At 35.2% G+C, this 16,901-nt stretch overlaps 1 protein-coding gene across 4 annotated transcripts in view; it reads right to left on the bottom strand.

Annotated features, from left to right (window-relative positions):
* Positions 1-7,769, bottom strand: part of LOC129927263 (trypsin-like) — a 29,851-nt gene extending 22,082 nt beyond the window's left edge. The window contains exons 1-2 of one of the 4 annotated variants that reach the window (XM_056035523.1): positions 7,580-7,769; positions 4,691-5,341 (exon numbers count right to left, since the gene is read on the bottom strand). In XM_056035523.1, coding sequence (XP_055891498.1) covers positions 4,691-4,940 — 250 coding nt within the window. In that variant the 5' untranslated portion in view covers positions 4,941-5,341; positions 7,580-7,769. The remainder of the gene's footprint in view (positions 1-4,690; positions 5,342-7,579) is intronic. The other 3 variants (XM_056035522.1, XM_056035525.1, XM_056035524.1) reach the window with 3 other exon arrangements.
* Between the last annotated feature and the right edge of the window lie 9,132 nt (positions 7,770-16,901).

Genomic DNA, 16,901 nt, shown 5'->3' with positions numbered 1-16,901 from the left:
TGGTTGACTTCAAGACAGCCTGAACTAGCAACATCACAATGAACACAGACTATTACTTACAGTGACAAAAGAGAAACAAAAAACAACAACAACAACAAACATTAATTCTACTTTACGTTCAAATAATAAAATATTACAATATCATTGGAATTATCTAAGGGGACAAAAGCCTACATGTTTAGAAACATCTGTGAATTCTGAAGAATTAATTTCCCTTCTTGGTATCAAACAAAATAATTAATTTGTCTACGCCAATGAAATAATTGGGCAAAGTTTCAATATGATCCAAGAATGGGCGGTACGGGACGTTTTGGTGACGGGACGTTTTGGCGCCGCCGTTTTGGCGACGGGACGTTTTGGCGCGAGATATCATTTGACGGTAATTTAATAAGCACGTAGCTTTTTTTTTTTAATGAACCCTTGAATTCCAGCGACTTAGGCAAATAACTATGGTGTCTATGTATACTTAACTTAAAGTATTTTGATAAACATGGTACATGTATTATATTTTTACTTATTATTAGCAGGTGTTTGGTATGTATAGCTGGAGATACCATACAGTCATTAAATAAACCAATGTTAATGTAAACAAATAATTGCATCAATTTTTAGTCTATCATCGTTTCATTTTGTTTTTAATTTTAAAGTAATATCTTAAAAAACTTTTTTGAAAATAAAAGTGTGCCTCTTAATAAACACACATACACAAGCCAAAATGTTTATTAAAGAAAATGATGTGAAACACAAACACACATTTACATTTACTACGTGAAAAATATGTCTTAACACAAACACTCATGCAAAACATAGATATGAATAATTCTTTTAAAAGAAATAATACAATAAACGTAGATAATGTATTTCGCGCCAAAACGTCCCGTCGCCAAAACGGCTAGCGCCAAAACGTCCTTCGCGCCAAAATGGCGGGGCCAAAACGTCCTGCTTCGAAGAATGGGTATGGGAGAAGCAACGTAGACATTTGTCAACAGACAGACAGACATATAGAGAGAGTTAATATAAACTATGTAAATAGTGACTTTTGATTGCCGTTATCTTATATTATCTTATATAATACAGACGTTACTTCAAAAAGAAGATGATTACGTCTTACGCATCATGCATTAGAACAGAATTTGAAGCTTGTCAACTATAAAATAAAAATGGTCCTAAATTTACTAGAGGTCATCAATGGACGAGCGTATCTGTGTATTGTGTCAAACTACATCGAGGGAATGTGTCCTTGTAGATGTGTGTGTATGTGTGCTTGCTTGCGTGCAAGTGTGTGCGTGTAAGGCTCTAACCGCGACAGAGCAAATATTTAGAAGGTACATCGTCTCCAATCAGATTTCTCTCTCTCTCTCCTCTTAGGCTACCTCCTCCATCTTGTCGTCTGCCTCTAAGATAAGCGACTGTTAGTGCTATTGACACACTCCCTAAGGGTCGCACACAAACAAGGACGCTAATTGAATGGCCCTTGCAAATAGTTACCAAGCTGGTTCCAATTCTTATAAGGTTAAAGACCTACTAATCGGATTCGCTGACTTGGCAGTTTGTGAGTCATCTCGAAGCAGACGACATTAGCATTTAGATGAAATTTTTATTTAAGCAAACGTCAGCAAAAGTCATTTTCTACTATTCAAAAGTTTCATCTTTCAGTAATGTTAGTAGCCTATTTTTTTTTACAGAGTTTATTACGGTATACTATAGTGTTCGCACTGTATAGAGACATTTGCTGTATAGACCCTATTATTACCATCAGGAAAAACTCCCAAAAACTTCACAAATAGCTACGACAGATATTGGGAATTAGTTGGCGGGAAATGATATCTACTCTCAACTTGTGGGAAAGAACCAAGCAAAATCCCATAGCCCAAAAGTGAAAGTGGAGCTGGCTCACTGTTAGATTCAGGAGTGGGTGGGGGCGGTAGGGGCGATCGCCCCCTCCCCCCATTCGGTTGACTCCCCGGAAGGGGGTGGATGGGCGAAGTTTAGTGGTGAAACCCCACAATTTGTATACGAATTCTTTATTTATGTTATTAATATATACTAATTATTTATATTTTAACCAATGTTTAGATAATGTCGCCCTCCTTTTAGTACACTGGTGGGGTGTGGGGGGGGGGGGGAGGTTGAATCAATTCCGAACCCAGATCCTTACCTTTAGACTGGGTGGCGGCGGTCCTATTTTTGTGCAGAAATTATTGTTTATTAACCAAATTAGTTACATATGACTAAAGCTACGTATTGATATTTTTACCAATCTTTTGATTGTGTCGCTTATCTTCTGGTATGTTGGCCCGTTTGGTAGGGTGGGAGGGGCGACTACATCTACTACACTCCCCACCCAAACCCTTTTTAGGGACAAGCCAATTTTTTTTTTATTTTAGTGAAAAAATTGCAAAATGTTAAGGACTCTTACATGATTAATCGTTTTCACTTTACCACCTCTCCACGTTTCCTACGAAAACATGACCGTCATAACAGAATAGTCACAATTATTTAAAGGAAAACGTTTGAAAAATTTTGAAATTATAATAAATGTGTAACGTAAGTATCAGAGAAACAATTGAGGTAAGTTTTGAAACCAATTTTGTTTCTGTTCAGAGCTTTGAAATAGAGTTCTATAACAAATGAAGTTACAACCAGGCGAATGGAACAAAATTAATCACTTATAAAAGAACATCTTTTTGAAATATTATTTTTCAAAGGTATTTTTTGGTCGGCAAAGGCGACCCTCAAAGATTTAATCTAAATCAAGTTTCTTAATTAAAGGACTATAGATTTTGGGAATTTCCGTATCTCTTCGTATTTCCTAGTATCTCTAAGTATTGAGTCAAAACTTGAATAAATTAATGTTCAGGAAAATTATGCACATCGTCTTCTAAGTCTAGATCTCTCTCCTTGGAATGATTCAATTAAAACAACAACAACAACAACAACAACACTGTATATTAGAGATAAGTCTACTTTACTTTCATCTAAGCTGTGCTTATAGTTTTACGTACATCTAATATAGTTACTTACTAAAGTTTACGTCTAGATTCTAGATCTTTTTTCTCTCTCTTTCTCACTATTTCCCTCTCTCTTTTACTGTCTTTTGTCTTCCCTTTCATTCTTGGTCTCTCTCTTTCTCTCCCCCACTCTAGTCCCTGGTCTCTCTATCTTTCTTTTCTTTAATCTCTCTTTTCTGGTCTATATCTTTCTCTCTCTCTCTTTATTTCAACCTCTCTTTTAAAAAATATAAATGTTACAAAACAATACACAAATATCTAATACCTATTTTAAAACTATTCAGTCGCTTTAAAGTTGTATTTCATCACAGATAGTCATCGTCCACGCCGGTACAAATACCCCCACTCAACAGATGCACCCGGAAGAGTTAAAATAAGTAACGGTCAATATTTAATCACGAAATTCAATTTATCATCGCTTTTTAATCTGTTGAGAAGCGTGAAATGACCTGGATAGACACTCGGGGAAACTCTAGATAAAAGAAAACTGAATTTCTTTGAGTGCGAGAATCAAAGACTCTGCTATTGAGTAGGCCTATAATTCAAATAGACACACAAACAGACCTAAATAGACACAGAAAAAAAGCCGAATTAAAAAAAAAACAAAGCATATATGCAATAAGATACACAGAAACACATACAGACAAACACAGACAGGTAGTTAGACACACAGAGTCACACTTACAGACACACATAGACACATAATGACTCAGAAAAAGAAATACAAGAATCTAACTCTTATTATATATAAAGAGCGAAAGAAAGAGAGACACAGTGAGAGAGAGAGAGAGAGAGAAATATAGAAAGAGACAGAGAGAGAGAGAGAGAGAAGGAGACAGAGAGAGAGAGAGAGAGAAGGAGACAGAGAGACATACAGAGAGATAGCGAGCGAGAGAGAGAGAGAGAGAGAGACAAGAGAGAGAGAAACAAGAGAGAGAGAGAAACCTTGAGAGACAGAGAGACAAAAACACACAGAACAAGAGAAAGAGAGACAGAGAAAAAAAGATTTGGGGTTTAACTGGTTATACTTTTAGTTCCCTCTGTTCCAAATGTCTGGATTTGAAATCGCCTATAAAAGTGTTCAGTCTGAAGGGAGAACGAAGACTGCTTCATGTACTCTAGTCAGAATCATTACATTATTGAGAGCATCCATAAACTTGTCCAACAAACAAAACAGTTGGTATAACAAAACATTCCGAATTCCAAATTGTAATTGATACTAGATGGACAATAACACTACAAGATTTTCGTCCTGTTTTTAGCATATGCTAAAACAGAGTTTCTCAAACTTTTACCGGTGGTGCCCCTTCTAAAAGAAAAGAATTTCGTTCACGCTTCCCCCTCATTTAGATGGGGACCTAAGGAAGCTCTCACAGTGGGGTCAAGGAAGGCTTTTATAATGAATTGAAAGATGAGAAAAAAAAAAAACACCCCAGAATTATAAATTATCTGGTATTACTTGAAATAGATTAGAGATTTTCATAATTGGCGGAAAAGTGAATTAACTTTATAAAACATTGTAGAATAATAAGAATTGAACCATATCATGAATATATTCTGTATATTAATTTTTTTTGTGACTGTCTATTAGAACAAAAAAATTAGTAAACATAAATAGTTGCAGAATAATAGGAATAGAGATCATAGATTTCATTTTGTATGTTTCTAGATCTACTTACATTTGTTTAAATTTCTTGTTTGTAAATCATTGGCCATCTTGTAACTGACCAGCTCACAGGATGCGATCATGTGCCTCCAGTAGGCTGCCACAAGCAAAGAATAATTTGACCCCAGGACATACCGAAGGTCACTTATTGTCTGTGCAGTTTCTGCTTGTGTTGACCCGACCTGACCCTTTACCGCTGAGGTCAATGTCAATACTGCCACAACTATTTTTAAAAGCCGCAAAACCGTCCAGAATTTTTCCATGATAGCCGTAATGCCTGTTGTCAGCCTTGGAGGCTGTTAGTGTATCAGGCTGAAGCAGGCGAAGGTCACGTGAGCCAGCTCACAGAATAATACTGACCCAATCGAACTGCTCTGTTAGCTTGTCTTATACATAGGGACGTCAGTGTCACATCAAATGTTGGGTGCTCCAAGATGTCAAACATTAAAGACGTTTTATAATAATGAAATCCTCAATGAAAAAAGGAGTCAGAAACTCAAAACAGTTTCTCTTCAATCGGGTTAACTTGAATGGTGCTATGACTGCATTTCAAGAAAAGTATACCACTGTTACTCATAGTACAAACTGTTTCAAAAAATCTTTGAAAAATCTACAAAAATTTTAGAATCTTCGTTAAAGAGATTTGATTGTTGCTGTTTAACACCTTTTTGTTTCAAAAATTATATTTAGTAGTAATTTAGTAGTTACAAATATATTGCTGCATAATGGATGGACGCATCTCAGTCATGCAAGAGTATAACGATATACTTAAAATGTAACTTTGTCCTAGAAGTAAGGTCAACAACAACAACAACACGTGACCACACTATTCTTTCTCTCACTTCTAAGAGATTTCAGTTTAAAAAGAGCGTATTTAAAAAATGATATGTTTTTTTTCCTTGAGCGTTTAATTCAAAAAGATTTTTTATTTGAAAAAAAAAAGAAAGTCATGGCTTTGATTAAAATTATGTCGGATGAGAATCAAGTTATATGTACACAGTTTAAATCTATATCATAATTTATATAATAATAAGAATTATCATAATTAATATCAATATACCGTCACAATACACTTTCTCACCACCTTCAGAACCATGCACCAACTCTAAAAATAAATTTGTTTCAAGTATGAAATTGATCTACTATACTTTATCTTGTGGCAACAACGTTTTCATGCCAACTAAAAACAATTACCAACAGTATATAAAAAGCTATAGCATATTATAAGCGTAATAATTAACAACACTCTTTTTCTGTAATATTATAAGTCCAAGTGTTCCTATTATGGTAGGAGGGGAGACAATATAATCATTAATTGTTATAAACGTGTTTTGACTTTAGCTTATTTGGGCGTTCTTATGAAAATACATAGCCCTAAAAGCTAACTTTAACAATTTGAAGCAATAGATTGATAGCCATAGATCAGGGAAACTAGATAGATCTAGATCGATTGCATATATATTTATTTTTCAAAATTGAAGATCACTGTTTCTATACTCGTAACAATTTATCTTTCCCCAAATGAAACCACTTGCTGTTGACCAGTCTACATCTATATCTACAACACATTGGATTAAAATCACTACATAAATTCTTACATTATTTAAAATATTTAAAGTTATTTGGGAAGAAGTAGATGACGGCCATTTTTAATTTCAATTCATTTCAATGTAAGCTGTAGTGTAGATGTATTGCTAAATATTTTTGTTTGCCATTTGACTTGAGATGGTAAGATCATTTAATAGCTGGAATGTTTTCAATCAGTTTTATAAGAAAAGTTCAGAATGCAGCGAAAAGATTCGTTTGCTGTTTTGACAATGTGTTGCATGAAAAACAAAATATAAAGGTTTAGCTGACTTTATTATTTGAAAAGAGAATAGGGAGAATATGGATGTTTAGTTGACTTTATTTGAAAAGAGAATAGGGATGTTTAGTTGACTTTATTTGAAAAGAGAATAGGGATGTTTAGTTGACTTTATTTGAAAAGAGAATAGGGATGTCTAGTTGACTTTATTTGAAAAGAGAATAGGGATGTTTAGTTGACTTTATTTGAAAAGAGAATATGTATTACTATTATGTTTTTAAAAAAAAACAACTTCGAACTTTAAATTCCCGACGAAATAATAGAAAAAACACACCACGTTATACAGAAAGGTCTCTACTAGATCTAGCTTTGAACCATTTTTAGTGTTTGTTATGATTGAAAAACTTTTGATTTAGAAAACAGAAATCTTTTATAAGAAACGTGTGTCTCTTTTTTTTACATCTATCTATCTATCTATCTATCTATCTATCTATCTATCTATCTATCTATCTATCTATCTATCTATCTATCTATCTATCTATCTATCTATCTATCTATCTATCTATCTATCAATCTATCTGTCTATCTATCTATCTATCTATCTATCTATCTATCTATCTATCTATCTATCTATCTATCTATCTATCTATCTATCCATCCATCCATCCATCCATCCATCCATCCATCCATCCATCCATCCATCCATCCATCCATCCATCCATCCATCTATCTATCTATCTATCTATCTATCTATCTATCTATCTATCTATCTATCTATCTATCTATCTATCTATCTATCTATCTATCTATCTATCTATCTATCTATCTTTTACATGACAATCATGCCATCTTATCTTTAGTAACCTCTCTGTTATATATACATAATCTATATATATACACCAACATATATCTACGTTTAATGATGTTAATCTTTATTTTCTATTCAAGATAAAAAGCTAAGTTGTTCTTAAGCTAAAATCTAACGTGTCACGCTTTCAACAAAACCTCAAGGCTGAACCACTAGTATAACACATTGGTTCATCTATTTTTAGAACAGATCTTCACAGATCAAACAAATGTGTAATTAATGTTTCCTACGTTCGAGCCTAATTTTATCCAAGTTTTGTCAAGACTCTCTTTAGTACACAACAAACTTTGTCAGCAGACGATAATCGAAAAATTCCTTCATGGCCGGTTCAGGTTTCTGACCCCATCCACTCCAATCCTCCCAGCCTGCCTTACAGGGCGCATGGTTGACAAGTACTAGCTTTCGACCCAAGATGTTTAGCAGGACATGAAAGTGACTGACAGTTGGCGCATGCGCTTCGAGATGAACGTCAATCACGTTTGGCTTATTTAAACTTTGGGAATTTCTTTGATTCACTCAAATGTACATAGATAAATCCCAGGAATGCAAGAAGTGTAGATCTACTTAGAGTACTTGGGAGTAGAATAGAAGAGAAATAGATTTATTTGACTTTTTTTTTTCAGTTATTTTTTTTCAATGACTAAAGAGAAGGGACACGTCTGTCCAAAATGTCTTTCTACTTTGTTTATAAGACATTGTTTCTTCTGAGCTTAGTTTACAACATTCAAACCTAATTAACATTACAATTCCAATCAGGTCCTTTTGGCTATGTGCTAAAGTTTCTATAGCATCTGAAGTTTCTGTAGCATCTGATGTTTCTGTAGCATCTGATGTTTCTGTAGCATCTGATGTTTCTGTAGCATCTGATGTTTCTGTAGCATCTGATGTTTCTGTAGCATCTGATGTTTTTGTAGCATCTGATGTTTCTGTAGCATCTCATGTTTCTGTAGCATCTAAAGTTTCTGTAGCATCTGATGTTTCTGTAGCATCTGATGTTTTTGTAGCATCTGATGTTTATGTAGCATCTGATGTTTCTGTAGCATCTGATGTTTATGTAGCATCTGAAGTTTCTGTAGCATCTGATGTTTCTGTAGCATCTGATGTTTATGTAGCATCTGAAGTTTCTGTAGCATCTGATGTTTCTGTAGCATCTGATGTTTATGTAGCATCTGAAGTTTCTGCAGCATCTGATGTTTCTTTCTTTTCCCAGACTTGGAACCGGTACTTTGCTTTTTGATTAAACAACACATTAACATCAGCACACATCATGAATATCACAAATGTAAACCTTTTAGATTTTGCGATCTATACGGCAGATGTAACGGTCATCTGTTTATATGGCCTCGATTTAACGAGAGTGTCATGTGGCCAGCAAAACGTTCGAGCGCCTTTACTTCTCCCATATCAGGTACCCATCAGAGTTAGGAGGACTCATGTGCGTTCTTAAAGTCCCGAAATTTAAAATTCCAGTTTTCAGCGAGATTCAAACATAGACCTCTTAATTCAGATGTCAAATGCATTGCTTCTCAGCCACCATGCCCACTCCCCACCACTTCACATTAAAGTACAGAAAAGTTTCCTCTTTCAGACCTTGCGATCCATGGGGTAGATCATCTGTTTCTATGGCCAACAGTTAACGAGCAGGGTGTCATGTGTCACCACGACGACCAAACGCCTTTACTTTCTTCAACTGAAGTCAAGTACCGATTAGAGTAGGATGGACCCAGGGGTGCCCTAAAAATAGCGAAATTCAAAATCCCAGTCTTCACCAAGATCCGAACCCAGGAACCCAGGTTTGGAAGCCAAGCTCTTAGCCATTCAGCCACCGCGCCCTACCCCACTTCACATTAACATCACATTAAAAACGCATGTTTTAGAGCAGGGACATTGCCTAACTTACATCTTTTCTCTTCTCTCTAATAATTACAAATCTGCCAATCAAGTAAGTCATGTTGACCACTGTCTTAGTTCACAATGTTGCGAATAGAATGTCACATCAACATCACATTAACAACGCATTAATATCCCATAATTAGGTATTAGGTATCCAGTTTATTTTTGAAAGCTTTGTACACGTCAAACACATGACTGGTTGGTCATTGTGCTGGTCACGTAGTACCATCATGACATCAAAATTATCACTTTGGTTTATTACCTGACACATGGACTGAAATACTACGGAAGAAAAATGCTATGCTAAAAGCCTTTGATTTCGTGCGCTCATGGTCGAGTTTGCAGAGCAGGGGAGGTTATTAAGAAAGTATTCTCAACGTTCGATCCTTGCGTAGTAGATAATGGTAGACCTTGTTTGAGGAGGTTCCCCCAGTTTCCATTGAGTTGTAGCCGCGCTAGAGTGTAACTATGTCACTACTGAGTTGATCAAGCAAATACGCTACATCCAGAGTGTAAATTTACACATCTGTTTTAAAAAAAGTTTGAGATATATACAGCAAGAAGTGTGTGGGAGAGAGAGAGAGAGAGAGAGAGAGAGATTGGAAACAGGAGAAGGAGAGATAAAACTAAGATAATAATGAAATGATGGAAGCTACGATTACTTCAATAATAGAAAAGTATAAATCCGGTAAGTCTTAGGTAGCTTATAGTCATCGTTTCAAAATGTGTACATAATGACGTCATAGCAAACATTGTGGGGAGGGGAAAAAAAGATATTTCAAAAAGTAGCCCAACAAGAATAAAGAAGAAAGTAGATGTGTATAGATCTAGGTCAGTGCTTTAGAAACAAGTAGATGTGTATAGATCTAGGTCAGTGCTTTAGAAACAAGTAGATGTGTATAGATCTAGGTCAGTGCTTTAGAAACAAGTAGATGTGTATAGATCTAGGTCAGTGCTTTAGAAACAAGTAGATGTGTATAGATCTAGGTCAGTGCTTTAGAAACAAGTAGATGTGTATAGATCTAGGTCAGTGCTTTAGAAACAAGTAGATGTGTATAGATCTAGGTCAGTGCTTTAGAAACAAGTAGATGTGTATAGATCTAGGTCAGTGCTTTAGAAACAAGTAGATGTGTATAGATCTAGGTCAGTGCTTTAGAAACAAGTAGATGTGTATAGATCTAGGTCAGTGCTTTAGAAACAAGTAGATGTGTATAGATCTAGGTCAGTGCTTTAGAAACAAGTAGATGTGTATAGATCTAGGTCACTGCTTTAGAAACTGCTTAGGATTATTTAACATAATTAAGTCTTCATCAATAGTTTTTAGATAGTCAGCTGTCAAGTTTAATTCTGACATTTCTTTAAATATCTCAAAGAAGTAATTCCGATTGAAATTAAGATTCAAATAAAAGCAGAGGGACAATCTTATCTTCTTATCTTATATAATACAGACGTTACTTCAAAAAAGAAGATGATTACGTCCTACGCGTCATGCATTTAGTCATGCATATTAACCAATGACTTAAATTCTGCCAAGTCACTGGTTTTCCTGGCTAGCTCAGGCAACCCATTCCATGCTCTAATAGCACTAGGGAAGAAGGAGTATTTGTACAAATTTGTCCTAGCATATGGGACGAGGAATGTGCCTTTATCTTTGTGTCTTTCAGAGTATTTTATTAAATTTTGTTTTTGTATTTGAAGATTATGGTTCAGTGTTTTATGTATGATTGCTACTTTACTTTTGAGCCTTCTGTCCTGAAGGCTTTCTAAATTTAGTGATTTTACTAAAGGTGTTACTCTAGTCAAATGTGAATATTCGTTTGTTATGAATCTCACTGCTCTATTTTGTGTCTGTTCCAGTTTCTTAATGTTTTCTTGAGTTGAGGGGTCCCAAACGGAGGATGCATATTCTATTATTGGCCTAACCAAGGTTAAGTAACATTTTAGTTTTATGTTCTTATTTGATTTATAGAAATTTCTTTTAATAAATCCTAATGCTTTGTTTGATTTTTTTGTAGTTTCATCAATATGTGGATTCCATGATAGTTTTTCATTTATTATAACACCTAGGTATTTTGCGTTTTTAGTCTGTGATACTGGTTTGCCATGAATAAGATAAGTGGAATTAATTTGTTTTAGTTTTTTTGTTACTCTTAACAACTGACATTTTTCTGGGTGGAAAGACATGCTCCAATTTGATTCCCATTTCTGTAATTCATCTAATTCTCTTTGTAAAATATCTGTGTCTTGTGTTGTTTTTATTGTTCTATATATTATGCAATCGTCTGCAAATAATCTGACTTTTGTTCCTGAACTAATGCAATTTGGTAAATCATTTATGTAAATTAAAAATAGTAGTGGACCCAAGACTGTACCTTGAGGTACACCTGAGTTTACTGTTATCGGTGTTGATTTAGAGCCATTTATTATTACAGTTTGTTCTCTCCCTATCAGAAAGTCTTTAATCCACTGATGCAGTGGACCATTAATGCCGAAATATTTTAATTTTTTAAGCAAACTATGGTGGTGAACTTTGTCAAAAGCCTTAGAAAAATCTAGTAAGATAGCATCTATTTGTTCACTATTATCTAAACCTTTTGAAAAATCATCAATTAGTCCTATTAGTTGTGTTTCACATGATCTATATTTCCTAAAGCCATGTTGGTATGGTGTGAGGACATTATGTTTGTCTAAGTGGTTTATGATGTTGCTACATATTATGTGTTCTAGGATTTTACATGTGATGCTGGTAAGTGATACTGGTCTGTAGTTCCCTGGGTCAGATTTTTCTCCTTTTTTAAATAGGGGGGTGACATTAGCTTCTTTCCAGTCCTTTGGTACTCTGCCCTGGTTAAGTGAAGCCTGAAAGAGTATTTTGAACACTGGGGCTAGCTCATTACTTAGTTCTTTGAGTAATCTAGCTGGAATACCATCAGGTCCAGAAGCTTTATTTGGTTTGGTGTTGGCTAATAGTTTTTGAATTCCATTTTCTTGTACTACTATATCTTCTATGTTGTCTACTTGGTTCAAATTCAGTAATATGTCTTTGTCTCTTGGGACTGAGAATGCTGATGCAAAGTATTTGTTTAGAATGTTTGCTTTAGTTTCATTATCATTATGTATTATGTTATGTTCATCTTTTAATGGCGCTACGCCTGTTGTTTCCATTTTCTTAGACTTAATGTATGACCATAGGTTTTTGTTGTTATCTTTAGATATTACATTGTTTATGTATTCACTCTGCAGCTGTCTGCTTACTTTTTGGGTTAAGTGTTTAATTTTTATATACTTTTTGTAAACTCTTTCTGCATTAGTTTCTTTAAATTTTCTATAGAGGTTTTCCTTCTGTTTACAAAGCTTCTTTAGTCTATTATTAAACCAGCATTTATTTATTTTGTTTGATGTGCATTTAGTTGGTATATGATTTTCTATTATGCTTTTAAGATGGTTTTTAATGAAATTCCAGAGGTCATCGACTGGTTGGTTAATGTCTTTTTCTAATAAGAATGTTTGTTGAAAGTTTAGTGCAGCTTGGTGTAGTTGTGTTAGGTTACATTTATTCCAGAGTAAGATTTTTCTTTTGGGTTTTGTATTGGCTACTGCTTTTATCTGACTGTGTATTTTTATGATCTCATGGTCTGATAGACCAGGGATAATTTCATAATCAACTACTAATCCAGGTCTGTTGGTTAAGAAGAGATCTAATGTGTTGTTTAATCTAGTTGGCTTTTTAATGATTTGATCTAAACTTAGGTTGTGTAAAGTTTCTATGAAAAGCTCATTTATGTCCTTAAGGTTTTGGTGTTTATCTATGACAATGACAAGAAGAGAAAATATAGAATGCCGGTTGGATTTTGAAGTTCACGCGATAATATGAAATAACTACTTATTAATTGTTATTTTATGTTATGTTTAAGTTATATGCATACTAAATAGATTTTTTCTCTTAAAAATGTGTGTGTGTGTGTGTGTAAATGTAGCAGTTAGTATAACAGAGCTTAATTAACTTAACAATATAAATGTAAAAAAAAAATATTTTTTTGACAAAAAAATTTAAAACCGTGTGCATAAATAAATTAAAAATATGGAATATATTTGTACCGCCTACTAAGGAGCCTGCCGTGTTTGTTATTATTAATAGTGAACAGTTGTAAAAGTGGTGTATTTTTATGAAAAAAAAAAACTGCTTGCATAATTGATTTAAAAAATTAGATTTTTCGCTTTCAGAATAGAAAAAGTAGCCGTTGCATCAGAACTTTGAATGATCTAAAATATTATGATGTCGAATTTACACTATCTTTTCTAGTTTACAAGATCTAAACTAGAAACACGGACAGACGGACATTCCACACAAAACTAATAGCGTCTTTTTCCCCTTTCGAGGGCCGCTAAAAAAGTGAGTGAGAATGAGGAAGTTAAATGTTAAAGAGGGAGAGAGAGAAATAGAGAGGAGAGTATTTGTATTTCCTGTCAAGTAGTTCACTGACAGCCCTGAAAAAAAAATTCAGACTATATTCACAAAAACATGACGGGATTGAAAGTATCATGACCTGCATAGCCTTGCTCTAGATTGTTTGTTTTAATATTGTCAAGTCTTTGTAGAAGTTTTAGAGATTCAGAAGGTGTCCAGCAAAATACCCGGATGTTTTTATGACCAAACAACTGTTTTATGCCTACTTTTTCACTTTACTCAAATTATATACTGACGCTGTCTAGGACAGATATCAATGACTTAGTCCTTCAACCACTTTTAAATCTGGTTTATTTAAAATTAAACTGTTCAAAGGGGCCTCACTTCGTTACACGCATCATATAGTAACATAACTCAAACATAACATCAAATATAATAAAAGAGAAACACGAAAATATAAAATATACTGTCAGGACTGAGTTCTGGTCAGCCTGGGTCTCCTGTTAACTGTAGAGGAGAAAGGGGGCAATTCAGGGTGTTGACTTCTGTGACAGGTGGGGAAATGTGACGTGTGTTTGGCGCGTTTAATGTCTAGGGGATGATTATTTTTAAAGCTATCACACACCAACCCGTCAGCATATAAATCGGGAGCAGGCACGCAACGAGACAAGCATTGAAAGATAGATACAAAGTTAGAAATGAAGAATATTTATTTACATAAATATATACATATAAGAATAAAAAGGGGGAGGGTTTGCATCTATCTCTAGCGAATTCTATGTTTATTCATCACTCTTGCATTTAATAAGAGAGTATGTCACTTTGTCCTCTGACTTAGCTGGTTTTCCTGTTGATGTCGCAGCTGGCTGTGTCCTGGCTTGAGGTTCTGCAGCTGGAGGTGGCGCTCTAGCGGATAGAGGTGATTCAGTTCTTGTGGTGTCTCAATCCAAAGTTCTGATATCTGTAGTGGGCACAGTAGAGCGGGTGGCCGGCTACTGTGGGCACAAGTGTACTGCGGGCAGAGCTGATCTGCCGAGGGCAGCGTAGTTGACAGGATACGTCCAGTGAGTTGCAGAGGGTTTGGCGAAGCTATGACGTCTCGCACAGATCTGGGTCTATAGGGACGTCGCACCTAATAAGTTGACAGGTGGGCTGTCGAATAGGCGGGCAAGGCCGATAGCGCCAAGTAGTAGAGTTTGAGTAGATCCACGTAGTCAGTAGAAGATACTCAATAGCAAGTGGGCAAGTGATCCGATAAATAGGCAAGTGCAGCGTTGAATACCACTTAGCACAAAAGGTAAATAGTTGAGTGGTGTCGAGTAGACACTGAACAGCAAATAGGCAAGTGCAGTGCTGAACAGCACTAAGCACAAAGGTAGTAGGGGATTCTCGATATCAAACAAATAGGCAGATCTCTGTAGGAAAGTGCAGTGCTGAAGAGCACTCAGCACATAGACAGACAGCCGAGGGAGGCTGCGGATAAATAAAGACAAGTTAGGACATGTCTCTCATGCATCTTATCGATGCCCTCGACTGAGGTGCATTCGTCAGATTGGTAAAATTGCTTTTGAGCACAAAAGGGGAGATGATGACCAATGGGATTTGGAAAAATAGATGGCTGATAGTAGCAATATAAAAATGTACATAAAAGGGGAAATAATAATCTCAAACAACACAGGTGGATAGAGAAAGAAGGGGGGGGGGGAGTGAAATGGGCGGTAGTCAGCGACCAAGACGGTTTGTTTACATACGACCGTCGGTCGAGAACAATGGAGCGCGTTTGAATGGAGAGGGTGTAGGTTCAAGCGGCGCAACTCTCGTTAGAGTGAAATGACTACAGGGGAGATAATTCAATACAAGGGAGATAACTCATAACTCTTTTCTAGACGCAGTATTAGTGCGCTGGTAAAATTATCAAGGCGGTCAACCGAGATAAAGGAAATAAAATAAGATGTACAAATATATACATGGTTGCATCAACGATCAATTGAGCAACGTAGCATTAATAGATTAATGCAATACATAAATACATACATAGGACATGTTTATGTTTTCTACTTACGCCAGTGAGAAATACACAATGCACTAATTAAATATAAATGAACTAAGCAAAATACACATGATAATATCCAATGGAAATAGCACAAAAGTAATTAAGATGTACAGTTGGATTTTGGTTATAGAGTTCAAGTATAGCCATAATTATTTCTGTGTTGTTATTATCCAGTCTTATGGGAGTTATATTATGAGCATATATTTTAATTGATACTGGATATTTCATTAGCCAGAACTGTACCCGCATCCTATTAAAGCACAAGTAATAAACAAGTGATATGTCCGTACATTGGCATTCTGAATCTTCATTCTGTCGCTATATGTGTCGTTACGGTATTGTTCAGGACTTGCTGACATTTAGTAATCAGCATTGAAATACACAGACGTATAGTAGAGGAGAAAAAGAGCCTTGACATATTCCTTGCTTGAAAAAAAGACAATACCACCTTTAGACAACTTATACAGCGGTTATGATTATTTTGCTCTTTATAATTAATGAATCCTGATTAAGCGAATGCATAAATCTTCAAGATTTTTAGTATTGGCCTTTAGATCTAGGCTTAGAAGACGGTGCGCTAAATGTTCCCATACATTCATTTATTCAACTGTTCAATGCTTACATGCGGAAATATCGGAAGATGTAAAGTCCGTTGTAAATAAATATTTTCTAGCCCAATCTATATTAAAAATTTCTAGAAAATTGTTCGAGCTGCTCTCGAGGACAGTATAGCTGAATTTAGTTGTATACTGGATGTTACCTCCCCCCCTCCAAAATTAACTGCTTTTTTTCTTCACATCGTTTTGACTTTGGTTTATGTGTGAATGAATAAAACATGCGAGCTTATTTTAAAAACAAAAGAACATGTTGCTTCTATATCAACCACAGTTACAGGCGATGGTGAAATGTATTTTTCAATACTTAGTTTAGCTCTAAATGTGATGGATGTACGAATAGACAGACAGACAAAAGGATACACATACCTACTGAACAAACAGTAGAGCTGCTCTACTTGTGCGGGCGGTTGAAATCTATACACCTTAATAAAAGTAAGCTTGATCATAAGTTAATATTGTAGATAGGGTTCAAAATATCTCCTCTCCTATTTTTTTTCCCTTATGTATGATATACTGCATATTGGCTTTTTTTTTCTTCCATATCTTTGTGTCAATATGGATAGAAGTCATATCTGCCAATA

The sequence above is a fragment of the Biomphalaria glabrata genome, chromosome 7 (assembly GCF_947242115.1).
Source record: "Biomphalaria glabrata chromosome 7, xgBioGlab47.1, whole genome shotgun sequence".
Taxonomy (NCBI): Eukaryota; Metazoa; Mollusca; class Gastropoda; family Planorbidae; genus Biomphalaria; species Biomphalaria glabrata.
This window is presented reverse-complemented; position numbering and strand designations above follow the sequence as displayed.